The sequence below is a fragment of the Sabethes cyaneus genome, chromosome 1 (assembly GCF_943734655.1).
Source record: "Sabethes cyaneus chromosome 1, idSabCyanKW18_F2, whole genome shotgun sequence".
NCBI lineage: Eukaryota > Metazoa > Arthropoda > Insecta > Diptera > Culicidae > Sabethes > Sabethes cyaneus.
The window spans coordinates 77,757,710-77,785,694 of NC_071353.1; the positions used below are offsets into that span (position 1 = coordinate 77,757,710).

Below are 27,985 nucleotides of genomic sequence, written 5' to 3' on the forward strand. Positions count from 1 at the left end.
ATACACTAATTTGTCTAACGTTTACGTCATTTGAGGATTCTGGAAAATGTGTAAAGTAGCCGTAATCGCGATCTTCTTCTGTGAATGTACCATAGATATCTCGGAAGAAAGTGGCAAAAAGGTCGCAAATTTCTTCTATGTTATCTGTGGTTTTTTCGTCCAAATGCATTCTAGATGGAAAGTTTTCTGATTTTAATTTTGATTTTACATAGTTGAAAAAGTTTTTTGGTTTTGATTTTATCTCACGCTCGGTTTTTTGTATATACTCTTCAAAGGCAACATTTATCGCTTGGTTTAGTTGATCACAGAGATCAAGATAATTTGCTAAGTTATTGTCATTGTTATGGTTTTTGTATGCTTTATGTGCCTTTTGCTTGCGATTTTTTATATTTTTTATTTGACTGTTGTACCATATAGGATGCTTTGAATGAGCCTGACGTCTTCGTTGTTTCATAGGCACCTCGTCTTTTAATATTTCAAATATGAGCTTATAGAAGGCTTCGACAGCCAGTTCTACATTGTTTTCATTTCGAAATACATGTTGCCAATTAATATTGTGAAGCCTTTGTTTTATGTTCCCATAATTTGCGGACTGAAAGTCCGATACTTTTTCATATTCGCACTCGTAGGGTCGCAGATTTTCATGTATAAATAACGAATATTCGATGGCGGTATGAAATACCTCGTTTTTCCATAATGGAGTTTGCGATTCAGTTACGCAGAAGTCTTCGCCTATGTTAGTAAACAATAAGTCTAAGTAGCAATCTTGCCTATTCTTTATGTGATTAATCTGATAAAGGCCCAAGTTGGCAGATTTGTCAAATATTAATTGCAAGGTTTCGTTTTCACCAACGACTGGCAGAAGAATGCTCTCGTTGTCAATGTCTGTAATGAAGTCAAGATTGCGTTGGTTGAAATCTCCGTATATGTGAAGCTTTATTTCAGGAGAGAGCTCAGATAAGACATTTTCCGCGACTTCAAAAAACTTTTCATAGTTTTCTTTACGTGCATTGTTTGGAGGAAAATAGACGGACGCAAAGATATGTGTCTCACCAGCTATTCGTGCTTTCGCCCATACATGTTCAAATTCGGTAAATGATGGAGTGATTATGATGTCTGAGTCTAGCTCTGATAGAATAGCAATTAATACACCGCCACCTGATTTCATTTCAGACAATTGATAATTACGATCATTTCTATAGACATTATATCTATTACCAAAAACTTCCTCGCTATGTACACTATCATCCCAACTAGTTTCGGTTACAAGAATTATAGAAAAGGAGCAACATAAGATATTCTTTTGAATTTCATTAATTTTGTGAGCACTTCGCATGCGGTTTAGATTTTGGCAGTATACCGAAACTTCAGTTACCGTAGAATAATTAAGCGAAGAAGTTGATGGGGTTTCAATGATTAAATTATTTGGTATATTTTCCAAGCAATGTTTGGAATGAGTATTAATAGTAGCGTGGTTATCAAACATATTTACCGAACTATGACTTTTTTCATCAAAAACACGAGTGTTGCTGCAGGCAAGCCATACAATGTGTAGCAGAAGAATTAGATGCCATCGGTCGTTGCGGTTCATCATTTGTTGTGTAAGGGTTGAGCGTTTCTCCCCGCTGAAATTGTATAGCAGGTCTCAAAGGTGGTCCAGAAAAGTGATGTCTAGCAGCCGCAAGTAGTACTCTATCCGGAGGAAGATGATTTCGATGATTGCTGATGTTATTGTGTTGTGGATGATCGAAAGAAATATAGCTGTTATTCCTGTTGTTGTTGTAATTATTCCTGTTGATATTGTTGTTATTCCTGTAGTTGTTGTTGTAGTTGTTATTCCTATTGCTGTTATTGTTATTCCTGTTGCTGTTGTTGTTATTTCTGTTGTAATTGTTGTTGTTGTAATTTCTGTTGTAATTGTTGTTGTTATTTCTGTTGTAATTGTTGTTGCTGTTGTTGTTGTTGTTGTTGTTGTTAATATTTCTGCGGTTGTTGTTGTTGTTGTTGTTGTTGTTGTTAATATTTCTACGGTTGTTGATATTAGTCCGGTTACTATTACTGTTATAGTTATTTGATCCTCTGTTATGATTGTGACTCCTGTTGTTGTTGTTGATGTAGTTGTTGTTCATAGTAGCACGTAGTTGACGTTGAGAGCGCTTCTTCCGATTTCGCCACGCCTTGAATTCCTTAAGTTCCTGCATTTCGCGTCGTTTTATTTTTTCATCGTATTTCCTCCAGTCAGCAGACCAACGCTTTGTAGAACCAATGAATCGCCATCCCGAATGATCATTGCCATTATCATTATTCAATTCCTCAGCTATGCTAAGAACGGGTGCATGTTGGGGGGATTCTAATTGAGTAACTTTTTCCGATAAATTGTGTATCGCACCCATAATCTCTGCTGCTGGCCAATTATATAACATGTCAGCAGAGACGGCACCATCATTTATTACATTAGACGTAGTTGAAATCGATTTAATTTCTTCGCTGATCAGTTTCAAGTCAGCTGAAATTGATGACGTCATTGTTTGTAACGTAGCAGCTATGTTATCGTTGAATGTGTGCATCGCTATTTCCATCATAGAGGTCACGTGGTTTTTAATCGACGTAGCATTACCAGCTGTGTTTCTGCCGGCCGCCAGCTCTTTTTTAACGTCAGCGATTTGTGTTTCAATGCGCTCGATCGTTTCATGTATGGCGCATACATTATTTTGCTGTGTTGTTCGATGAATCACTTCGGAGTGATTATTAATTACTTCAACTAACTGGGCTTGTTCCGCAGTTAGCGATTTCAGATCTATAGCGACATTTATTAGTGTTTGGCAAGAACTGCAGCACGGCAGTATATATGCCAGTGGGTCGATCTTTCTGTCTCGTTTGCGTAGGGATCCTCGCTGAACTGTAACTCCGGCACAGGCGGCATGAAATGATCGTGTGCATCCGACACATGTCAACATTACTGAATCTACGGCAGAATCCGCCAAACAAATCTCACAATTCATGTTCACAACACTAAACTGTAAATCTAGCACAAACAAAACGAACAAAATTAATACGTGTCAAGCGCGAAAAGTAACGCGAGCAAATTTAAATACGTCTACACTGTTCAACGACTGGACTTGGAACGCGCTATCTGTTTTGGGGGATGAAGCCAGAACCCGATGAGAGCCTGGAGAAGTTTTTGATGCGTGCTCAAACACACGCCGGCAAATGTAACTTTGGAAAAACCTCGATAGAAAGATCAGGAATTGCTGTAGTGGATAAATTACTCCAATTCGTCCCTGGGAATCTGCGGGAGAAACTATTACTGTTTGCGGACGTTCGCATGCGTCCGATGGTTCACGCTCAGCTTGAAACAGAACATGCTCCAACTGTGGTAAACGTGGATACTTTAGAGCTGTTTGCTTTACTCGTGGCAACAGTTAACAAAACTCGAACTCTCTACAAGCGGCTAAATCGATGAAGCGAACGTTTGGACAGGTTTACCCCACAAATTCCACTTCGATGAAGAAGTTTTCCAACAGACCGTCAAAACGACTATCTGGACGGTTGTATGCAATTGAGGACGAAGAGAATAACGAAGAGGATACTGAGCTAGTGGAAATGGTATCATCTGCTAACGATTCTGAAGAGGTTTTATGCGCGTAAGTCGGCGGAGTACTAATCCAGATGCTAATTGATTCCGGAGTGCAATCAAACATAATTGACAGCCAAACTTGGAACATTATGTTACGCAACGGCGTAAACATCATCGGAACAATTCAACGTCCGGATAAGAAATTCAAGGCTTATGCACAAAAAGAATGCCTCAAAGTACAAGCAATGTTCGTCGCGGAGATTGTAGTGACCGATCAAAGTAATGAGTTGGGTACTGTAACTAGATTCTATATTGTAAAAGGAGGACCGCAACCTTTGTTGGGAAAAGTGACGGCGAAGAAATTAGGTGTGCTCATAGTGGGATTGCCAAGTCAGCAAGAAAGTATCCACCAGGTAAATATAAACAGGCCGTTTCCTTGTGCACGTAACATCAAAATTCATATTCCTATCGACAAATCTGTGCAACCAGTTGCCCAACGGTTGCGGCGTTTACCATTTGCGACGATGGAAAGAGTTGATGCCAAACTAAAAGAATTGGAAGCGAAAGACATTATAGAGAAAGTATCGGAGCCGTGCTCATGGGTATCCCCATTGGTTGTGGTTGTAAAGGATACCGGAGATAAAACCATAAGTCAATAAAGCGATACTGCGAGACTCATCCATTGCCCACGATTGAGGATGTCAGATGGAAGTTAAACGGAGCCGTGTGTTTTTCTCGATTAGATATAAAAGATGCTTCCTACCTTTCTAGTTTGAACTCGCTTCTGCGTTTATCACGCATAAAGGGTTTTTTCTCTACAAGCGTCTTGTTTTTGGCATCTCTTGCGCCAGAAATGTTCCAAAAAGTTTTGGAACATGTTTTGGCAGGTTGCTCCAATACGATCAACTATGTTGACGACATTATTGTCGCAGGTAAATCAGAGCAAACACATGACGAAGCGCTGAAAGCGCTGTTTTAGAAAAATCAAAGCACAACAGATTTTTATTAAATCAAGCTAAGTGTGCATTTAATCTTTCTGAAATAGATTTTCTGGGGCATCGCTTCAATAAGAATGGAATGACAGCATCACCGAACAAAGTAGATGCAATTGGAAGCTTTAGACCACCATCTACCGTTGAAGAAGTGCATAGTTTCCTCGGGTTGGTAAACTGCGTTGGAACCTTCATTCCCAATCTTGCAACAATTTCGTTTCCTTTGCGTGAGCTTACTACCCAAGTAACCAAGAGTTTGAATAATGGTGTCTAACGAGGGTAAAACAGCTTTATGTATATTAATCTATAACTTGCTAAGCAGCGTCACTTTTAGGTAATTAACCGAACTTTCAAGCTGTCTTGGGTTCGCTGCATAGAACGCTAAGCAGCTTCAAAATAAGCTGTCAAAAACTAAGAAAAAATTAAAATTTAGCAGCACTTCTATGTTCTATTTTTATACTTCTACCTAACTTCTATATTCGTTGCATTTGCCTGCTGTTGGGTTTGAACCAGGGTGTTCCGCGTTGTAAACCTATCCCGATCCACTGCGTCACCTTTATCGTATTCAAGCGATGTGAATTTTGCCAATGAGTAGTTCTTAAGTAAAAGTTCGTTTTAGAGCTTAATGCAGTGCGAGTTAATTATAGAACATAAAGTTTGGAGCCAGGTAATTAACTAGTCGTGAAATACCGACACCATATGCTACACAACACAACACAATAATGAAGCGCATTGCATTCTAATTTATATTTGTAATTAGAAATGTCCGAGGATTTAATTTATTCGAGTGAAATAAAAATAATTAATCTCAAATAGTTTTAGGCTCTGCTGGTTTGATCACCAGAAATGTAAACAAAAGTATAAGGGTCCATGCCTAGTGGCACGGGCGCAGGCTTGAAGTAGGACTACGAATGTAGCGCAATTCGTCTCCCAATGCTAAAGCCGGTGATTTTTGTATGAATTTCATATATAGATGCTCAAGTTGCGCATTAAAGAATTGTGTTCTTACATGTGAGAAATTCATAATTTCAACTCTTCAGCTAATTTATATGGTGGACCTGAAAAGGTCCGTTCATTAATCTCTAATTCTCAAATTTCTGACTCGTAGTGTTCATTAACAACTTTCGTCCTTCAGATGGGCTTAGTGATGTCCGTTAATCGTTCGATTAATTCAACTAATCGAATAACACAAGGAATATTCGAATAATTTTTAATCGAATAATGCCAGAACGAGTAGTTGAATTAATCGAATAGTTCAATCAGTACGTATAATCCCCGAATAATGCTCGGTAATCGTTCATAATCGTTCGATTAATCGAATTATGCAAAGAAATATGCGAATATTTCTAATCGAAGACCACTAGACCTTTCCAGTTATGTGTGTATTGGTGCTTGAAAATGAGGCAAACAACAACAGTAAACAAAAGAGATGCATTCCTTTGTCACCAAGGTACAGAATGAGTTTCGTCTTCCACTTCCACCAGCAAATTTTCAAAATATGTGCTTGAATTTGGAACAGGATGAAAAATTTGACCGAAATATGTGCTCTGCAGTGTGGCAAACGGAGAAACACAACTAGTAATCGCTATTTTTCGGTTTGTTCCTCCAGCATCAGCTGTTCCCCAAAATGAGGTAAACATCATGTATATACACGCGTATTTCGTGTTCGCTAGTGTGGGTGCTTGAGCTGTCAGAAAGCTCTCTAGCACGAATAGTTGAATTAATCGATTAGTGCAGACAAGGCTCACCGATTAATCGGTAATCGAATAATTGAAAATTTCGGACATCACTATTCCCACCAATTTAAACCCTTTGCTTCCGCGACCAAACTTTGGGTTTTCTAGCATATTTAATATTCTATTATAGCAGCTTATTGTCAATTGCAAGTAAAATTGTACCATCCAAAGTGCGATATAGCTCATAAAGTGCTATTTTGCATTAAATCGTTTCGATCTTCGGCGCACTTTTTCGTTATCTTCCAAGCAATAAGTGCGCCGAAGAGACCGGAACGATTTAAGCTAAAATAGTACTTTTATGAGCGATTGCGCATTTATTGATTGGACAATTTTCCTTGCAATTGACAATAATAGATCGATGTTTCGAATCCAACACGGTCGGCGTAACTTCCACTCCACACCAAACAATAATCGGCTGCTGCCGAGTTTTACCACCTTTGCCGCGTCCGGATCCGGACAGGGAGATAAAGTCGTAACTCTCATTATTATTTGTAACCCAAACAACGCGAAAATGATGCCGTTCGCAAAATCAATTCAACTGCTTCATATACTTATTCAGTAGTTCTTAAAAGAACTGATTGTTTTCTACCAGCTGTTAATAATACAAATCGAAGAAATTTACTGCTTGGCAGCAGCTTTTTTCGAACCGCATTCTCCGTTAAAACAACTTCTTTTGGCTTTGGAGTTTTCGGTGCCTTTGTTATGGTCTTCTTTGACTTACTAATCTTGCTTCTCGCTAGCAAGTTTGGTAGGCGAACGAACCGGAAGCGCCAGTTCTTAGTTTGGACCAGCTTTCTCTTGTTGAAAACTAACTTCAAAACCTTTTTCACGAATGTGTCCAACTTTGAAACGTCACAATTGTAGCTGGCGGCGATATACTTCTAGACGGCTTGCAACGAAGATCCGTTGACTCTTCGGTTTATTGGCGTCTCGCTTAGTGAATTTGGATGTCTTCGCAACAGCTGAAGCTCAACGATTTTCGAGCGGATTCTATAGAGCGTAAATTAAATACAATCAAACTTTGATTCAAAGGGAATTTAATCCACAGCTCTTCTCCTATATATTTCTGTCATCCGTGTTAGGGAAGCATTGGCGTGGGAAGGCAAAAATAAGATTAAAGCAACGTCATGAGTTAGAAGACCGCATGGTGAGTCACCACATATTTATCGTTTTATAGATCAAATCAGAAGAAATTCTTCATGATTTAAAGAATCAGCGACATTTGGAAATTTAAGTAAAGAAATTTAGTATGCAGAAAATTTTCATCTCTTCATAAACAAATTCGTTCGTCCTAAAAAGGACGTGTTGTGGTAAATTATGTGGTTGAAAATCCGGCCAGCAGAATGGCTTGAATGTTTGAAACAGCACCTCCCAGGGCAATGGTGACAATGGTTACCGGACAGAGCATTTTCCATTGATTCAAGCTCTTCCGCTCCCGCAATCAAATATTCTAATATAGCAGATAACAGATCGATGGTCCGGTACCAACGCGTTCGGCGCACTTTACACCAAACTATGATCCGCTGCTCTGCCTTTGCCGCTGCTGCTGCTGCTGCCGCTGCGCTGCGTTTTACCAGTTTGCCGAGTCCAGTGAGGGAAATCGCAACTCTCTGCTGTCTGTTCTGCTTCTGCACCGTACCAATGCCAATGCAAAAATGATGCCGTTCGCCGACTTACTTCTGATTATATACCAGAGCAAATGGCAGCAAGTTGTAACAAAGGCGGATCAACGTAGGGCAGAGAATCATAGACACGAAAGAAAGGCGGTACAACGAAACCGTACTCCGTACATTGTTTGAACACAGGGATGGCACGGCAACGAGCATGGCAGACGTGCACTCACAGTTGTGTTTGTCTTAATACAGTTTAAACATGTAATTTCTGACGGGCTCATACTTCGAACGCTCATACTAAACTGCCAACATCACTTTAAAATGTGAGAAAAATCAATTTAACTGCTTCGTATACTTTTTATTCAGTAGTTCTTAAAAGAACTGATTGTTTTCTACCAGATATTAGTAATGCAAATCAAGGAAATTTACATCTAGGCAACAGCTTTTTTCGGGCACCTTCTCCGATGAAACGACTTCCTTTGACTGGGGCTTTCGGTGCCTTTGCTACGGTTTTCATTGGCTTAGTAGATTTTTGTTCGGGGCACCCGCATATTTACTCCAGTAGTACAACTTTAACCGGAGCCGCCTTTGCAGCAGTTAGCAAAGATATTGTTTTCGTCCGTTTTATCAACCTTGAACAAATCGGAAGCGCCTGTTCTTTTTGTTTGGACCAGCTTTTCGACAGCTAATTTCAAAACCTTTTTCACAAATGTGTCCAACCTTGGAACGTCACAATTGTGGCTAGCGGCGATTTACTTCTAACGGCTTGCAGTGAGGATCCATTGATTTTACTGGGTATTGATAGCAGTAAAAACCATATCGTTCGCTGGCGGACGAGTCGGTGGCTTCTTCGGTTTGTTGGCGTCTTGCTTGGTGAATTTGAATGTCTTCGATGCCTTATTCCGAGCAAGCAGCAACTGCTGAAGCTCAACAATTTTCGAGCGGATTCTATAGAGCGTAAATTAAATACAATTAAAGGTCAGCTTAACCCATAGCTCATTTCGTATATATTTCTGTCATCTGTGCTAGGGAAGCATTGGCGTGGGAAGGCAAAAACATGAAAATAATGAAATAATGAATATAGTCTAATATTTTCTCAATTATTAAACGTCTGTTTGGGAAACATGGAATCTATTGTATTGTTATGGATTTTTTGAAAAATTTCCAATCGATTGATACCAATATCTCTAGAATCTGTTGACGGATGACTGAGTTATAAGCGTGCAAACCATAACCACTTTTCGTTACATGTTCCCTTTTCGTTTTTCTAAAGTGCACCCCAATATAGAAATCAAAGAAGTAGTCCTACTTCAAAAAGGAGCACGCAGAACTTGTTAGCAACTAAAGTTACTTCAGAACTTCATGTAGCATCTTAATAGCTTTGAAGTATCTACATATGAAGTACTCACAGCACTTCTTAAAGCATTTAGTTCCACGGATACTTGATGTACACTACTAATCAGTAAGAAAGTTCCACGGAACTGAATTTGAATTAATTGTGAACTTTCAAGTTCGCGTGTCAAGGTCAAGTAATATTCGAACTTCTGGTTGCTTGGGCCGTTTTGTTAACATTTGCCTGACTCACTGCGAGTATACGTGTAATTGAAATAAAACGTAACCATACCGTTTTATTCGTTTAGAACGCATATGCAGCTAATATCGATAACGATTTTTTATAAGTTGTGCTTTTGTTATTGCATTTAACTTGTAAAAAGTTGCATATATAACAATTCAGTTTTACAATACAATTAATGCGTACTACTGGCACTTGAAATATAACGCACAGATTTGACTAATCGGACTGAAGTCATTTCAAGGTAGAATTTTCTCATCAATATTAAAGAAGTAATTTCTAAAAATGACTTCAATTTAAAGATTTTCAAGCAGTGGCACCAGCATCTATTCGAAAAAAACTATTTTCTAAAAGAAGATATCAAAAGCAGATATTCAAGAGCATCATGCAAGCAAACTGTTGGATGGAATGTGTTTTAATTTAAGCAATATAGGGTAAAGAACTAGTTTTAAGCAGCCTAAGCGGGTCACTGATTGTTTTACCTTATTACAAGCGATGGGTTGACTAAGTGGGGGATATCAGCATACCAATCTTCTTGCTATCTTTAGTTCTTCAAGCTGTTACCATTGGAAGACACTATTGTTGTGCTAAACTTTTGATTTTTCGCTTTAAAAGTTGGAGCGGCGGAACTAATTTTGAACAGACCGAACCTATTTTCACCCGCAAGGTGCTTTTTTAAGCAATCCAGAAATCTGATTTTTTTACGTCCCCTTAAAAAATCCCTCGAACTTTTCCTCCTATTCAGTAAGTTCGCGTTCCTATCCGCGACCTACTAATCGGCATCTGATACGTAATCGGCATAGCGTATCGGCATAGATGCGTAAAATGCCATCTGTCTAAATTGTTTATCGGGGCATACACTCACCGCACCGTTCGGCAAACGGTATTCGTCGTCTCTTTTATTCTCTGGTGTTCTTATGGGAAACTGCGAGTTTGACGTCTCACTCGCTGTTCATAAGGATGGTGGGAGAACAAAAGAGGTAAACATAGCAGTACAAACAATCCGACTCAGAACAGTGTTGTCAAAGCAAATAACATTGAAACACATCGTTGCTTTATTAAATCACTGAGAAAATCTTCGAAAATTATTGAAAAAGCTGTCTTTTGTGTTCTTTTTAATAAAGAAAAATTAATTATGAACATACGTTTCTCTGAAAGTATTGAACCACGTTTTCACCATAGGAGGTTTCAGTTAATTTCAAACTTAAAATTCTTATTTCCAGAACCGAAACAGTGTCTTGGCAACACGATAGTTTATCAGTTGTGCTGCAGCTGCTGTTACTGGTAAACAAGTTCCGTCAATTCAGAATTTGTTTTCAGTTTTGTTAGAAAATAATAAAACTTTCGGCTAGTGACAAAGCCTTAGATAATAGAAAAAAATCAGAGGGGTTGTGTACAAGACACGACCGCGTATATAGGTGACGCAAGACTACGTAAGTCTCTTTGTAGTGATAATAGCATGTATTCATGCTTGTAATCATTCGATTCTTCTATATGCAACATATATACATGCTACATGCGTTGTATGTAACATTTATCAAAGTAGTAACATTGCATCCGTTAAATTCTTAAAAGATTGTGCATTTGAAAACAATTTTAAAAAATCAAGAACACAAACAATTACTTTCCTGCTGCCTTACTGAAATTAAAATTGTTTTTATTATCCATGGTTTCCCACGTTAAAGGGATTTTACCAATTCAATCCTATTTTATCAACAGCACATCTTTTCACTACACTTCTAATGAAACGGCAAGCATGCGTATTCATACAGAGCCGTATTATAACCGAACACTACAGCTGTAGCACACTTTTCCAACACAGATATCAAATTCGCCTAGGTTCAATCGTCACGCAGTAAAGAATTTGCGATCTGTTGGGAGCTTGTGTCATTTTTTCTGGCACACTTCCCTAACACAGACATCAGATTGGACTAGGTTTAATCGCGTTCGTAAGAAATCTGTTGGCACGAGGGGGCATTGTCACTCTCTCTGGCGTACTACCCAAGCAAGGACATAAAAATGGTCTAGGTTAAACCGCGGTGTTAAGAAATCTTGTTGAAATGAGGAAACTTTGTCACTTGTTTTGGCTTACTTCCCAAGCACAGATATCAAATTGGTATAGGTTTAGATCATCGTAAAGAATCTTCCAACCAATCACGAAGCGAGAATTCTGGTAAAACATAGGTTCATTATTTTCAATAGTTCAACATCAAGAATCCATACTTTTCTTCATTTAGGTCAATTCTTAGAACATTTTCCGATCGATTGGTGTAAGAATATTGAAAATCGATCGGAAAACCGCTGAGCTGTTAGCGCTCAAAACCTTTCATTTTTCGTGACGCTCGCATTTTTCGATTTTTTGGAATGACGCCCTATCTCAACACTTGCCGTAAGACGTAGTCCTACGTCAAAAGAGAGTGAATAATATGGTATGTGACGATTGAGTGCTTGACTTTTAGAGTGGTTGTAATCAGTGCTGAAAATGTGATGGATTCGTTAGTAGCGAGGTGGCGATTGCCTTCAGCAGCTGAAAAATGTACGTTTTTGGACAACAATTTTTAATTCATCATATTTCTTGTCGGAAACCCAATAAATTGTATTTGTGTGAATCAAATGTATGGTTAAGTGATTTGTGAAGATGATCCTATCAAAAGATTTTGAAAATATGAATAAAAAAGTGCATTTTCGGCTCATTTATGTTCAACTGATTAAAATAGGTGACACTGCTTAACTCGTTCCTTACCCTACCAGGATTAGAAGCGTATTGATCGTGAAGTATTAGAAACATTAATTCATTTTTCAATTGCACATCGAAATAGTTAGCAAAATTAGAGTGACTATATACAGAGTGGCGACATGTCATCCCAAAAGTATGCAATGCTTTAGCAATGCTCATTTTCTTTCTCTTTCCTGCGTACGCGTTGGATTGGTCGTCTGCTCGATTGGAATGACACTGACAGATAATTATCATTCCAATTTTGACATTGTCGCCACTCTATATATAGTCACTCTAAGCAAAATATGAATAGTTAGTTCTTTATTTTCCAAAGTGAAAATTTTCACCCATGTTCTCACATTTTTTACGCAAAATTAAAGAAGGCTACAAGTGCAAATGACATTAAAATCACGGGGCGAATCACTTCAAATTTAATAAATATATTTGTTGCAGATGCAACAAGGAAACAGTTTTCCGTAAATTTAATCCGTATACTTAGCTTTACGCGATCAAAAATTTCCTGCAATAATCCCATAGTTACACTTTGTATAATTTGAAATTCATACTAGCTTACGTTTGTGCGTTTCCTTTCGCTTACGGGATTTCTTTTCGTTTTCGTAGATAGCTGAGCTTATATTCGTGGATGCTTAAGATCAGATACATATAAACGCGATAGTTAGAATCCACTTTTCAAACTAGCATATAATTACTTACAAATGAAAGAACTAATTCGGCAGGCTTTTATCTTTTCGCGAGTAGACAATTCCTCACTCTAACCTACAGATTTTAATTCTTAGATTTAATTATAACGTAATTTGTAGTTTAGTCTTTCAATAAACTTACTTTACTTTAAGCACTGTAAATGTTTTAACTTCTAGTGTATAAGGCCTTTTTAATTTAAGAACGAGCTTTTAAATATAATCTATAATCAGATAAGCTCAGATAAGATTTTATTAACTTTTGACCAACTCGTAGGCACTTTACGCAATCTTCTCCTTGATAACTCGACGGTTTTTCCTGGCGATTTGTTTTCTTCCGTAACAAACTGACACTGACAGATGGACCGTCTCTGCCAGCACGGTGAAGCGCCGCGTTCTCAACGTAATTTATGCGTAGGTACAGCGTTGCATGGAGGGCGTGCGCAACAGTCCCCCGCAGTAGTTGGACCCTGGTCCGGCTCACTCCCATTCGTACCTAGGTCCACACGGCAAGCGTAGTTGCGGGTCTCTCATACAATCCCGTAGCAGTCTGGACGACCGCTGAGCGCACTTGTCCATCGACAGATGGCTTCACCAACATCACCCGACCTTTGGGCTAGCAATTCTTCGGTAAACTCGGATCGACGATGATGACGATTTCTCCTACGGCAATCGGTCACACTGGGTAGAACCATTTGGTTCAACGGGTAAGCGTGGGCAGGTATTCCGTTACCCACCGCTTCCAAAACAAGTTGGCAAGAGCCTGTGATGCCTGCCACGAGCGCTGCAATGCCAATGGGCACTCGTTGTACTGAACTAGCGGTTTTGACCCATCTGAAGAGCCCAACAAAATATCGTTGGGGGTAAGCGCTGGTGAAGGAACAATCATCCACGGGCACATGTGTTAACGGACGACTGTTGATGATGTTTTCTACCTCAATCAGGTAGCTTCTCAGCATTTCTTCGTAGGCACCCGCTGCAGTTTGACTTTGGCTAGAATTTTCTTCACGGATTGGATTAGCCGCTCCCAACAGCCACCCATATGCGGCGCGGCGGGAGGGTTGAAGCGCCAAGATGTTCTTGGCGTGGTAAATTCTTTCATGAGTTTATCCTGGTCAAGTGTCACTACCGCTTCTTTCAACTCCTTGTCCGCGCCCACAAAGTTCGTCCCTCTATCACTTACAATTTCTATTGGCGTGCCCCGTCGAGCAAAGCAATTACGCAAGGCAAAAATACACGAACTAGTATTTAACGAAGCGGCCAGCTCAAGATGCATCGCTCTTGTTGTAAGACATGTTATGATTACGCCCCAACGTTTCTCGTGATTACGACCAACGACGACATGCATGGGTCCAAAAAAATCAACGACCACATACGAAAACGGACGTTTAAATGCCGCTAACCGATACTTCGGTAGAGAAGCCATCACCGGTGGAACCGGAGCGACACGTTGCAATTTGCAGACCTGACATTCTCGACGAACTCGATCGTAAACTCTGCGAACTCATGGGATATGATAGTCCTTGCGAACTTCGTTCACGCCGGTCTCGTGACATTGATGATGATAGCGCAGGTGAACGTCGCGTACGATAAGTGTCGTGACAGGATGATCTGGGGGAGTACTACAGGGTACTTGTTGTTTTCTTGTAGGAAGTCGCATTCGCTTAAACGACTATTGATCCGCATCACACCTTGGACATCGATGAATGAACTGAGCTTGAACAGACTGTTCTTCTTATGGAGACGACAAACGCCTGCTGCGAGGATTGCTAGCTCATCCGCATAGACTTCCTCCTGGGCTCGCTTGATTTGGAACAACTCAGCCTCGAGTAGCTCCTGCCTAGAGAGTGGTCCGATGAACGGTTGTTGACCGTGTTTCCTCAGGTGGATATTATTTACAAAACGTGGAACGAAAGCCGTGGTACGTCGCAAACGGTACCATGAGGAGAAGTTCTGCGGCAACAGAATGGTTCGAATTCTCCCTTCGGTATGGTGTAACATATTCGGACGAATTTCTTCGACGGTTTCAGTAACATTCAGCAGTGACTCTGACCATTCTTCCTTTGGCATCCACAGGAACGGAGGTCCTTGGAACCATCGACTCGTTGACGAAAGATCCGGCTTTTTCTCCCATTTAGTACCATCGTCGGCCACGTTCACTTAACCATCTCCATTCCGTAACCTCCGTCGCCTTCAAAATTTCTCCCACTCGGAAGGCTACGAACTGAGAGAATCTTCGGTGGTCTGAATGAAGCCAACACATAACGTTCCGCGCATCTGTCTAGAAATATCGACGATTCACTGTGATTGAATGGCCTGCCGCAATGCTTTTAGCCAAACGCGTACCAATAACAGCTGTTTCCAACTCCAGGCGAGGAATGGAGACGAATTAAGGGGTGCTACACGAGTCTTGCTCCCAACCAGCGCGCAATGGACGAGTCCGTTATACTCGAAACGGAAATAGGAAGCAGCCGCGTACCCTAGCTCACTAGCATCTACGAATGTATGTAGCTCAATGTTTGTTTCAGCAATGCTCAACTCTGGTCGACAATAGCACCGAGGAATTTCCACTGACTCGAGTTCAGGCAGAATATGGAGCCATGTATGCCATTTATCCAACTCTCGCTCTTCGACTTTTTCATCCCATCCAGTTTTTGTTCTCCACACCTCCTGGATACAGGGATACCAGACTTGCAGATTTGTCTGCAAATTCCAGATTTTTGGAACGGTCTTTTTTTTTTTTTTTTTTCCTGTATGGACTCATCACTGCGACCAGTAAGTTAGATCTATTGTGATATCGCCCGGGTGTTTGTTGTATAACCCGCACTGCATTTATTTTAGCTATAGTCGCTATTGAGTGAGCGATATGCTTATTGAATTTCTTTTTTTTATGCGTGCTTGTGTGTAATTGGGTACCCTTCTTTCAATGCTTTACTCTACTTTATCCACCTCGTTCCACATGACAGCGCACAGTCCCCAATTATAGTCATCCCTGGCGTAGCAAACCAGTGCATTTTTACTACAAGGGTCTCATTTTTGCACTGTCAATAGGCCATATCGGGATAATATAGAACTCAGCATGAAGGAAGGGCGATGAGGGGCCTGAGAATAAACCCATGCTAAAGTCACTTTGACATCGAATGGCCTGATTCTACTAAGATTCGAACCCATGACCATTCGCTTGTCAAAGCAGACTCGGTAACCTTGCGGCTACAGAGCCCCCTTGGAACGGTCTTGCAGATCATTATAAATTTGCAGATATTTGCAGTTTTTCTGACTTTTATTGTTTTGGTGCAGATTTTTGTTCGAAGCTCTTTAAACTTTCACAGACTTCCTAAAAAGTGTGCAGATTTTCGCAGATTATTTTTAAACCAGAAAATTCGAGTAGCCGGAAAATTGCTCGATTTTTTTCGGTTTTCGAGCAGTTGCAGACATTTTTTTAGAAAATATGGCATCTCTGCCTGGATAAGTACCTTCAGATACATTAAATAGTGAGCTATAAGACCTAACGGATCGTAGGTAGCCATTAACGTTCGAAGTATATCACGCTTGGTTGGATGCTTCTCGCCGGAGAGTAGGTCCTTGTTCCGGTCTGTGGAAAGCTTGTGTCGAAAGACGTCCTCCGTAGTGCTCCACCACATACCAAGAACTTTGGCCATAGCCAAATCGGAGTTCATGTCCATCGACTTTTCGTGTTTCGGATTTTCGTCCAGACTCTTCAGCACAACTGACGAATTCGACACCCAATTCCTCATATAGAATCCACCCTGCTGGTGAATGTAGCGGACTTCGCTAGCTAATGTTATTGCTTCCTCTTCCGTATCTACGCTAGTCAACATGTCGTCGACGTAGAGTCTATGATGGATAGCGTCGACGGCGGTAGGATACTCCTTCCCAAACCGGCTGGCGTTTTCGTTCAAGACGAAGATGGCTGTACTGGGTGAACACGTTGCCCCAAATGTCACCACCTGCATCACGTAGTCACACGGTTCCATTATTTCTTCGTTAGCACACCACACGATCCATTGGCTGTCTTCATCTTCGGGCTTCATCCGTATCTGATGAAACATCTCCGCTACGTCACCTCCCAGACCAACTAACCGTTCCCGAAATTTGTACAATTCTGGTAGCAGATCGTTCAGTTGATCGGAGCCTTTCATCAATACCGAGTTAAGCGAGACACCACCGTAAGAAGCAGCTGCATCGAAGACGATCCCAACCTTACCAGGTTTATTGGGATTGAATACCGGGAATATCGGCAAATACCAGGTTCGGTCCCCAGTTTTCCGTGTTTCTTTGGGAGTAAGCTTCCGAATATATCCTTTGTGCTCGTAGTCCGCCATCTTCGAACGCACTATTCTGGATAATTCGAGGTCGCGTTCTAACCTTTTAGTTAAGCAGTGATGACGCCTCAATGCCATAGACTGGTTGTTAGGCAAGCGCATATCGTCATATTTCCAGAGCAGCCCCACCTGATATCTACCGTTGAAGAACATTGTCGTACTACGCAGTTTTATCAATGCTTGTTCAGCCTCCTTGGATAAAAGCTGGTTTTGTCGAGCGCCGATCCCTAAACTATCGAGCGTGAAGTATTGTTTGACTGTCTCATGCAAGAGCTCCTCCGAATCTCCATAGTGGAAGCAGATGCGATAGCTGCACGATGCTGCATGGGTGCTCTCCGGTGCGCACGTCCCGTAAATCGTCCATCCTAGGCGTGTCTTCATTGCAACTGGTTCGTTCTGCATTCCTTCGCGGCTGTCAAGAGCGTGGACCAGATGCACGTTGTTCATACCAATTAACAGCTTAGGTTGTACGCCATAGCAATGTATTGGCAAACCATTGAGGTAGCCATATTTGTCTGCAAGCTTGCGCATGGACAAATATTGCAACGGAAGCTTGAATTCTTTGACCGTGTAGACATCAGTCAAGCTATTCTTAGTCATGACTTAGTGTAGACATCAGTCAAGCTATGTGCCGGAGATGTTAAGGGAAACGCGCGTAGCATCTTTTTCGTATCGGCAAGTGTCAGCCGTCCAGCGAAGACATAGCGGGTGCTTTTCACCTTGCAAGTTCAGCTCCTTCGCCAAGCCTTCCTCCATCAGGGTGAGGGACGATCCGCTGTCTAAAAACGCGTGTTTACCTTGGCCCCGTTGCTATACAGCGTAACCGGGCCGTATTGGAACAGCACGGGTTTGCTGCCCCCACGATGAGTGTTGCAAGGTTTGGCTTCTTTGAAACTACCGGCAATGGTGTATTGCAGAGTTTCAGTTTCCTGTTTCGGCCCTTGTGAAGACGTTTCCAACTTGTCCTTGGCATCGTTGTGCATGAGCCGATGATGTTTATATTGAGAACCGTTTTGTCCGCACAGTTTTCCGGACTGGCACGGACCGCGATGATTACTTAGGCAACTGCGACATAGCTTGTATTTCCGGAGTATATCCCAGCGATCTGAAAGACCGGACGAGAGAAACTTCTTGCATTTTTCGACTGCGACACAATCACCATGGCAAATAAACCAACTGCTAACTTCATGATGCTCAACCGTTTGCTCTGTTTCAGTGTGGGCATTCAGGAAACCATCATCTTTCCGCCCACGGCGAGACTTATTATCGTAAGAGCAGGAGAAGTCTAGCAGTGTAACGGCACTCGCTGCTTCCGCCAGCTTGTATAACCAACCGCTAAAGTCAGACACGGTTACGGATCGAAGAGACTGTCGATGGGACGCCCAATTCAGACGGACCATTGGAGGAAGTCGCTTAGTTAAATTGTGCAGGAGAGTAAGGTTGCATAAGTGCTCCTCCAACTCGCAGGCTTTGATAGTAGCCACCATGTTACACACAGCCAAGGCAAAGTCAACCAGAGAACCAAGGTGTTCCTCCTTTGTTGAAGGGAGAGCAGTTATCTTTTGTAGTAGCGAATGCACAATGATTTCTGGGCGACCAAAGAGCAGCTTAAGAGTGGAGAGAACCTGTTCTAGATTGGTTGGATGCAACAGTTGACATTTAACCGCTTCCAACGCTTTTCCTCGCAAACACCTCTGCAGGTGAGCTAGATTTTCTTCAGGTGAATATCCACAAAGATTTGTGGAATTCTCATACGTTGCAAAAAACAATGGCCACTCTTCTGGGTCACCACTGAAGATTGGCAACTCTTTGGCAATTGCCTGTCGCGCGGCGATTTGGCTACTGTTTAGTAACATGGTCCCTCCAAAGGTGGGAGGAACATCATAGGATTCATACGGACAATGTTCTTGAGCCACATAACGAGGGCGGCCAGCAAGCGGGGCGAACGCGGAGGTATGTGAATGCTGACGGCGATTTGGCAAAGATGATGACGGAATATGCTCAAACTGCTGGGACCGGCAGGGAGCAAACGATGTGGCGCAAGCTCGCTGCCCAGTTGGAGGTGGATAACGTGTCGGAATACATGACCGCTGGTTTGTCGGAACTGGATCAAACGCTGAAGAATTACAATGGTTTCTGAGCGACCGTGGAACGTTAGCAGGAACACGAATTTGTTGTTCCCTCATACCTACGGCGAGGCCCGACATGTTTCTATTTTGATGACTAGCATGCGGAGCAAATAACGGAGCATTAAAACGGTGATCATTCATTGGTGACGAATGAAAAACAGGAGGATCCCTAACACTATTACTTTCTCGTATATTAGCACTGCTTTTGCATTGACTTGCATGGTTATTGTTCTCTGATGACTCGAACAAGCATCTGGATACGAAGTTGAACGGAGGAGCTTGCTTACTAAGTCGGGGAGAAACTGCATTAGGTTGCGTAACCGGTGGCCGTGGAGAGCGCGGTTGCGGTGCGGATGCCAGCAACATGGGAGTGGGCGAGGGTAAACGTTGGACCGGTCGGAGGGGCTCCGAGAGAGGTACTAGCTCACCTGTAGGAGTTATCGGATGTGGCGATGGTGGCGCAGGAACTTTAGCGGCGACGCATTCCGGGCTGCTCCAATCATAATTGGCCACATCTTCATTCACACCGACGCATTCGAAGTGATACCACCGTTCACAATCGTCGCAACAAACCATTTCGTCAGTCAGGAAGTTGGCAGAGCGAGCAGGATTGTTGCAGGGTAACGTCTGCGACAGCATCTCGGGTACGGGTTTTTCGTGGCATCTCCGATCGAATGAAAACGAAATTTTTAAATTGTTGCAGATGCAACAAGGAAACAGTTTTCCGTAAATTTAATTCATATATTTAGCTTTACGCGATCAAAAATTTCCTGCAATAATGCCATAGTTACACTTTGTATAATTTGAAATTCATACTAGCTTACGTTTGTGCGTTTCCTTTCGCTTACGGGGTTTCTTTTCGTTTTCGTAGATAGCTGAGCTTATGTTCGTGGATGCTTAAGATCAGATACATATAAACGCGATAGTTAGAATCCACTTTTCAAACTAGCATACAATTACTTACAAGTGAAAGAACTAATTCGGCAGGCTTTTATCTTTTCGCGAGTAGACAATTCCTCACTCTAACTTACAGATTTTAATTCTTAGATTTAATTTTAACGTAATTTGTTGTTTAGTCTTTCAATAAACTTACTTTACTTTAAGCACTGTTAATATGTTTTAACTTCTAGTGTATAAGGCCTTTTTAATTTAAGAACGACCTTTTAAATATAATCTATAATCAGATAAGCTCAGATAAGATTTTATTAACTTTTGACCAACTCGTAGGTACTTTACGCAATCTTCTCCTTGATGACTCGACGTTTTTTCTTGGCGATTTGTTCTCTTCCGTGACAAACTGACACTGACAGATGGACCGTCTCTGCCAGCACGGTGAAGCGCCGCGTTCTCAACGTAATTTATGCGTCGGTACGGCGTTGCACGGAGGGCGTGCGAGACAATATTAAATATATTTATGCATATTTACATACTTTTACCCGGGTGCTATATATATTTACCGGTATTGATGAATATTTTACGAAAGTTTCCACCTTTTTCATACGATCTTGAGCTGTCAAGTCCCATCCCAAGCAACTAGAAGTTCGAATATTACTTGACACGCGAACTCGAAAGTTCACAATTAGTTCAAATTCAGTTCCGTGGAACTTTCTTGCTGAATAGTAGTGTATATCAAGTATACGTGGAACTAAATGCTTTAAGAAGTGCTGTGAGTACTTCATAGATACTTCAAAGCTATTAAGATGCTATATGAAGTTCTGAAGTAACTTTAGTTGCTAACAAGTTTTGCGTGCTCCTTTTTGTTTACATTTCTGGTGATCAAACCAGTAGAGCCTAAAACTATTTTAGATTAACTATTTTGACGTAGGACTACGTCTTACGGCAAATTTAGAGGTAGGGTGTCATTCCAAAAAATCGAAAAATGCGAGCGTCACGAAAAATGATAGGTTTTGAGCGCTAATAGCGGTTTTCCGATCGATTTTCAATATTCTTACACCAATCGATCGGAAAATGTTCTAAGAATTGACCCAAATGAAGAAAAGTATGGATTCTTGATGTTGAACTATTGAAAAATTGAAAATGATGAACCTATGTTTTACCAGAATTCTCGCTTCGTGATTGGTTGGAAGATTCTTTACGATGATCTAAACCTATACCAATTTGATATCTGTGCTTGGGAATTAACCCAAAACAAGTGACCAATTTCCCTCATTTCAACAAGATTTCTTAACACCGCGGTTCAACCTAGACCATTTTGATGTCCTTGCTTGGGAAGTACGCCAGAGAGAGTAACAAAGCCCCCTCGTGTCAACAGATTTCTTACGAACGCGATGAAACCTAATCCAATTTGATATCTGTATTAGGGAAGTGTGCCAGAAAAATGACACAAGTTCGTTGTTCCAACAGATCGCAAATTCTTTATTGCGAGACGATTAAACCTCGGCGAACTTGATATCTGTGTTAGAAAAATGTGCTACAGCTGTACTGTTCGGTTATAATATGACTCTGTATACGCATGCTTGCCGTTTCATTAGAAGTGTAGTGAAAAGGTGCTGTTGATAAAATAGGATTGAATTGATAAAATCCCTTCTACGTGGGAAACCATGGATTTTTTTGTATGCCAGAAGGGCATTGGGTTAAAAGGCCACTGCGACAGTCTTAATGATCGTCTTTTGTGGCAGGCCCCGTTTGCTGTACACAGTTTACGGATCACTCATACCCATTGATGGAGTTGAGCGGAATAGTTGTAATCCTGTGCCCCAATTCGGTACTACATGGTTTATAAAGCCAATGACCGTTTTGGGATTTAGGCTCCATACCTGATATGGAGTAAGAAGGAAACTTCCTAAGAAGTTGTGCCTTGATAATGCAAGAGCTCCGCAATAACAGAGCAGATGCGCTGAACTTTCAGGTTCAGAGTTACAAAAGCGGCAGGTGTCGGATGATAGCTTGCCGATATTCTTTAAATGATAAAGAGCGGGGCTGTGTCCTGTTAGGAGTCCCGTGATCGTGCGTAATTCACTACGAGTTAAATGGAGTAGTTTTTTAGCTATTGCAGGGTTTGGGTAGATAAACTGTTTAGCTTGTCTACAACCCTGTGTTTGATTCCAACGGGATACTATTTCTAGCTTTTCCCATGTCATCAATTCGCCTTTTACGGCGTATGTGGAGGTGCCCAGAAACGGTTCAGGACCAATAAATTGCTGAGGTGATCCTTGTCTTGCCAGGTTGTCAGCAAATTCATTGCCCTCGATTCCGCAGTGACCGGGCACCCAAAGTAATAAAACTTTGTTTTGGCGGGAGAGTTCCCTCAATGCTGTGCTGCACTCCCAAACTAATTTGGACACACATTTGGCGGACTTGAGTGCCAGTAGTGCTGCTTGGCTGTCCGTGAAGATACCGATTTTCGCATGCCTGTACTTTCGTTTCAAGCATATTGTTGCACAGATGTATATCGCATATACTTCTGCTTGAAAAACGGTGGGCCACTTTCCCAATGAGATAGTTTCCCTGATGCCGGGTCCGTAGACTCCGGAGCCTGTGCAGGCCCCCATTTTTGAACCATCTGTAAAAAAAACAGATAGTTCCAGATGGAAGAGTTGGCCCTCCATTATTCCACATTGGGCGATCTGTTTCAATCACCTCATATGGAACGTCCATATTTGGCCTGGCTTCCATGTAGTCAGAGATTGAAGTTACTAAGGGTGTCAGATTGAATTCCCGAAGTATGCGAAGATGATCGATTTGGTCACCTTCGAGTACAGTGGACCCCCGTTCGTTTGAACGATTCCTCATGCAAACTAACGGGGTTAGTTTTTAATTTGAACAACTGGCAACTCTACATATGCTGGAACTTGTGTGATCTGGTCGCCCTACTCTTTGTTATTGTTTTGGTGGTTTGATTCAGTTGGAAGCTGGAAGCAGCGAATATTTCATTCTCCGATCGGATTTCTGCCATAATCGTTGGGAAAACGCAATGTGAAACAGATTAAACACGCTAGATCAGGACAAACAAATCACGTTTATGCGCATTGTCTGCATAAGCAAATGATGTCATGTTGAGAATGACATTTGAACCATTTTTAATTTGCACGTTGTGCAAACCAACGGGGTACAAATTAAAAAGTGTTCAGATTAAAAGCGGTCAAACGAACGGGGGTCCACGGTATGGCTTTATTCCTTTGCAACCGTAGTGCGCCGAGCTCTGCTTCCTTCTTCACATGAAGATGCAAAGGCAGTGAGCATAGCATTGCCTCCATGGCTGCAGTAGGTGTTGCACGCATGGCACTGGTAACTGTAAGACAGGCCAGGCGCTGAACTTTGTTTAGTTTGGCTTGGGCTGTCACCTTATTCACCTTTGGCCACCATACGACTGCAGCATAGGTTATTCTAGGCCGTGCAATAGTAGTATATGACCAGAAGGCTAGTTGAGGTTTCAATCCCCAGGTTTTGCCAAACAGTGACCTGCATGCCCAGATAGCCGAAGTTGCATTCTTAACAGCATAATCTAGGTGGGCAGCACAGTTCAGTTTTTTATCGAGAATTATTCCGAGGTGTTTGACTTCATTACTGAAGCCCAGTCTGACACCATTCAGTATAGGGGGAGTAATGGTATGTTTCCTTCGCCTAGTGAATGGTATAACGACTGTTTTGGTGGGATTTACATTAAGTCCCTCTTGTGAGCACCATAGCATGGTGGTGTTTAGAGCTCCTTGTAGGCGACTTGACAATACTGCGTCAAACTTTCCTCTGACGATAAGCACAACGTCGTCGGTGTAAGCAATGGTCTCATAACCAAGCTGTGATAGCTTGTGAAGGAGTGCGTCGGCCACCAGAGCAGGGGAGAGAGAACTCCTCCCTGTGGACATCCTTTGATCACCGAAATCGTGACCGACGTATCTCCCAATGATGCTGTAATTTGTCTGCTCGAGAGCATTGCTTGAATCCAGCTCATTGTAGTGTGGTCTATTCTCTTTTGACAGAGAGCCGTATTAATTGACGCGAAGGACGTGTTATCGAAAGCGCTTTCAATATCAAGAAAAGCACAAAGTGCCGTCTCTTGATATTTGAGCGTTTTCTCAATTAACGTCACTAAGCAGTGCAGTGCGGTTTCCGTAGATTTACCGTGTTGGTATGCATGTTGATTTAATGTAACGGAGAGTTTTTTAAAAACTCATTGCGGATATAGTTATCCGTGATTTTCTCCATCAGCTTAAGAAGCGTTGAAGTCAGACTTATCGGTCTGAAAGCCTTAGGCATGGTTTTGTCTTTTTTGCCAGCCATAAGTATGAACACCACCCTTACTTTCCGCCAATTCTCTGGGATATACCCCAAAGTGAAACTGGCTCGAAAGAGGTTGATGAGCTCGGACATTATAACACCGTCCGTTTTTTGTAAGAAAATGGGTAGAATACCATCCGGACCTGGAGATTTCATTGGTTCAAAAGAGCTGAGTGCCTAATTAATCGAAGCCTCCGTAAACAAACGGCGTGCAAGTAGAACCGAATCATTTGGCACATTGTGTAATGACCCATTCCAGTGTTGCCCGCCTATGTCTTGTCCAGTGGTCACTGTCGAACCAGGGAAGTGCGTGTTCATCAGAACTTCCAGAGTTTCCCTGGTGGTAATAGTGAGACTCCCATCCTCTTTTTTCAATTGCCCTAGACCATTGCAGTGGTCCTTGGACATCGCTTTCTGCAGACGCGTAGCCTCTGGTAGAGTTTGAATGCTTTCGCAAAATTTAACTCGTGATTTCGTTTAGGCTTTGAGTAGCTCAGCGTTGTATTTGGTGAGGGAAGCTCTGTAGTCTTCCCAGTTAGACGTGATTTTGGCCCTGTAGACGCGCCCTTGGCATGGTGGAGGTTCACCTGAATGCAGCGAAAGCTGCTCATTTGGAGGCAGGATTGCCGTTTTCAGCTTGATCCAATACTGGATCGCGCCTTGGCGAACGGGTACCAGCAGCGTTTTCGCTGAGTTGAGCGGCTGGGTCGCCCACACCGGCCAGCTTCGGTTGCCGCAGGCGACAGGCCACAGATGTCCGACCAGCACTTAACGGCGGATTGAGCCTCTGAGGTCTACTATCGACTAGTGATTGCTGCGTACGCCTCTTCCGAGGTTTTCGCGGCGCTCGCCTAGTCTTCGCAGGATTGCATTGTCTTGGTGGTGGCGGGGCGCTCCCAGAAGGGAGTTCCACTCGTATCTTCCTCGACTTTGCAGCAGAGACTGTTGCGCCTGTGTTGATCAGACCTCTGCCAACCTGTCGCATGCGCATGCGACTGCATAAAGCGCATGCATAAAGCGCTGCTCAGCGATCTGACTTGCCGACTTTTGGTCAATCTCCATTAACAGTTCCACGGTCTTTCCACGCACAATGCGACGGCGTATCTGCCATGCTTGCGTTGAAAAGCCGTCGTTCTGGTTCTGGAGGAATCTAAAAAAAAAAAAAAAAAAAAAAAAGATTTTCTCGTCCGTGGTGGCGACACTGCCCTGGAAGTACCCTATGAAGGTGTGAGCCTTCGGCAGGTCCTTCATGTCGTAGGCCCGTAGTTGTGCTCCTTCCCACGGGACGAGAGTAGATGCCGTTTGCTCCAACCATTTGACCGTGTTCTGGTCAGAGCAAGCCAGTATCAAGTAGCCGTTCTTGAACTGGCAGCTCCTGAACTTGAGTCTAATGTCTGGAGTCTCCTGGTCAGCTATTTGATCCAGAAAAACGGCGCGGACAGACGGAGCTGATCCATAGTGAGCAGGGAAACGGGATAATCAGCCGTAGTTACGGTTACACTGAAAGCATCCACCATTTCCCTGTAGGTGCACCCCGGGGATGGTTTTGGTGCCGAAGGACCCGCGCAGGCTCGACTGCGTGGTCTCTTTTTAGTGGGACCTTTGCTGCTGATGTTCGGCGACGCCGTATCAGCGGATCGTTGCCTTTTGGTAACGACCAGGTCCCGCTGGCTAGGCTGGCCGGCCGGCAGAAGGGCAAGTTCCGCCGCTTCGTCCTTTGAGTAGCCCTTGCTCCGATACCACTTCTGCCGTCGCCGTTACGCGTTGGAGAGACGCTTGGCCACAACTCCGGAAGTCTCAGGTTGCCCCTTGACTTCAGGTAGCGTCGCCGGAACGGGAAGGTTATCCGCGTCGCTCTCCGCATTCCCTGTTGGTGAATTCAGGATCAGGGATGAAGCCGAGAGTCCTCCTTCCAGCGACATGCTGTCGAGGTTAAAGTCCTCTTCCATCCCTGTATCCATCACTTCGCCAGTATCGTCCGTGCCGATCAGACTGCGCATTTCCGGTCTACCATCGTGCGCCACCTCTACACCTACTCCGGTGTTTATCACCAACTCTTGGGGGTCGTTGGTTGCCCCATCAATTATTTTTTCAAGGTTATCCATGGCGATGGTTGTACTCTGCTGGGGAGAAAATCAACGGTTCTTTACCAGTTTGGAACAGAGAGAGCAATTTACTGCATAGGATGCTCTGGTACCATGCAGGCTCCGTTCGACCTTGGAAAACTTTATTAGACCCCCCCAAGCATTCATCGCTAGGCACGGGTCGCGTTACACCGAGGATTGGGGTCCTCCTCCGCACTTTGCTCAGAATGTAGCATGCTCCTAGGCTACTTGCTACATTGAGAGCAAGAGATTTTTACAAGATTTGCCGCGGAAGAGACTCGATGTGCAGTTCCGGATGGCTCCACCATAAATTTACCATGGAGCCATCCGGAGCTGCACGCCGAGCGACAAATCTCAACCATGGATAATAAAAACAATCTTTAACCTTCCTTGTGCATTGGGGTCGTTTTCGACCCATCGGCATACTTACAAAGCTTGATATTCAGTAACGGTACGAGCTGGAGACTTGAAATTTTCTGACTATTCCTAACTTTAGGAAATTAGCATCGTGGGGGAGTTTCAGCTTTCAGCGACATCTAGAAAAGCCACAGCAAAAAAAAGTTACATATTATGCATTGGGGCCGAAAACAACCCAAGTTTTGAAATTGCTCTCATTCATCCATTTTCAATCCGAATTTCGTTTTCTTTACCTCGTTTGAAAGGTATGGCCAAAACCTGGCACCCAATATATATTAAGGAATATTTGTTGACTAATGGCCACTTCTTTGTCGTTTCCGGAACACCCACTACCAGGTCTCGGGGGACATTTTTATACTTTGAGGTAATTCATTTTGCTCATTCATTTCAAATCACATTGGCTTGACAAAATAAGACTAGTGGAAGTACAATGGGGACATTTTGGACCCGAGTGGCCACTTCCCCATCGGTTCCGGAACATCCGGTACCTGGTTTTTGAGGCCATTTTTTAATTTTAGGATGATTTCTATTGCGGCACGTCAAATTTCATTACATTGATAACATAAGACTATTGAAAGTATAATAAAGACATGTTGAAGGCAAATGACCACATCAGCATCGGTCCTGGCACATCCGGTACCCGGTTTTTGGGGACATTTTTGTATTTTAGGATAACTCTTAATGCGACATATCAAATCACATCGGATTGATAAAATAAGACTGATGGAAGTAAAACAGTGTCATTTAGAAGCCAAATGGCCACTTTACCATCGGTACTGGATCATCCGGTACCAGTTTCGGGAGACATTTTTGGCTTTTGAGATAATTCACCACGCGGCACCTCAAAT

At 42.5% G+C, this 27,985-nt stretch overlaps 1 protein-coding gene across 1 annotated transcript; it reads right to left on the reverse strand.

Moving 5' to 3' along the window:
• Positions 1-14,441: 14,441 nt before the first annotated feature.
• On the reverse strand, positions 14,442-17,848 carry LOC128745862 (uncharacterized). The gene is made up of 2 exons (XM_053842931.1): positions 16,379-17,848; positions 14,442-14,858 (listed from the first exon to the last, which is right to left on the reverse strand). The coding sequence occupies exons 1-2, from the start codon at positions 17,846-17,848 to the stop codon at positions 14,442-14,444; spliced, it is 1,887 nt and encodes a 628-aa protein (XP_053698906.1).
• Positions 17,849-27,985: the final 10,137 nt, after the last annotated feature.

Coding starts and splice junctions, on each gene's coding strand:
- LOC128745862 (XM_053842931.1), bottom strand. CDS start 17,848: ATGACTAAGAATAGCTTGACTGATGTCTACACGGTCAAAGAATTCAAG. Junction 14,859..16,378: donor ACTATTTAATGTATCTGAAG/GTACTTATCCAG, acceptor CTGTTGCCGCAG/AACTTCTCCTCATGGTACCG.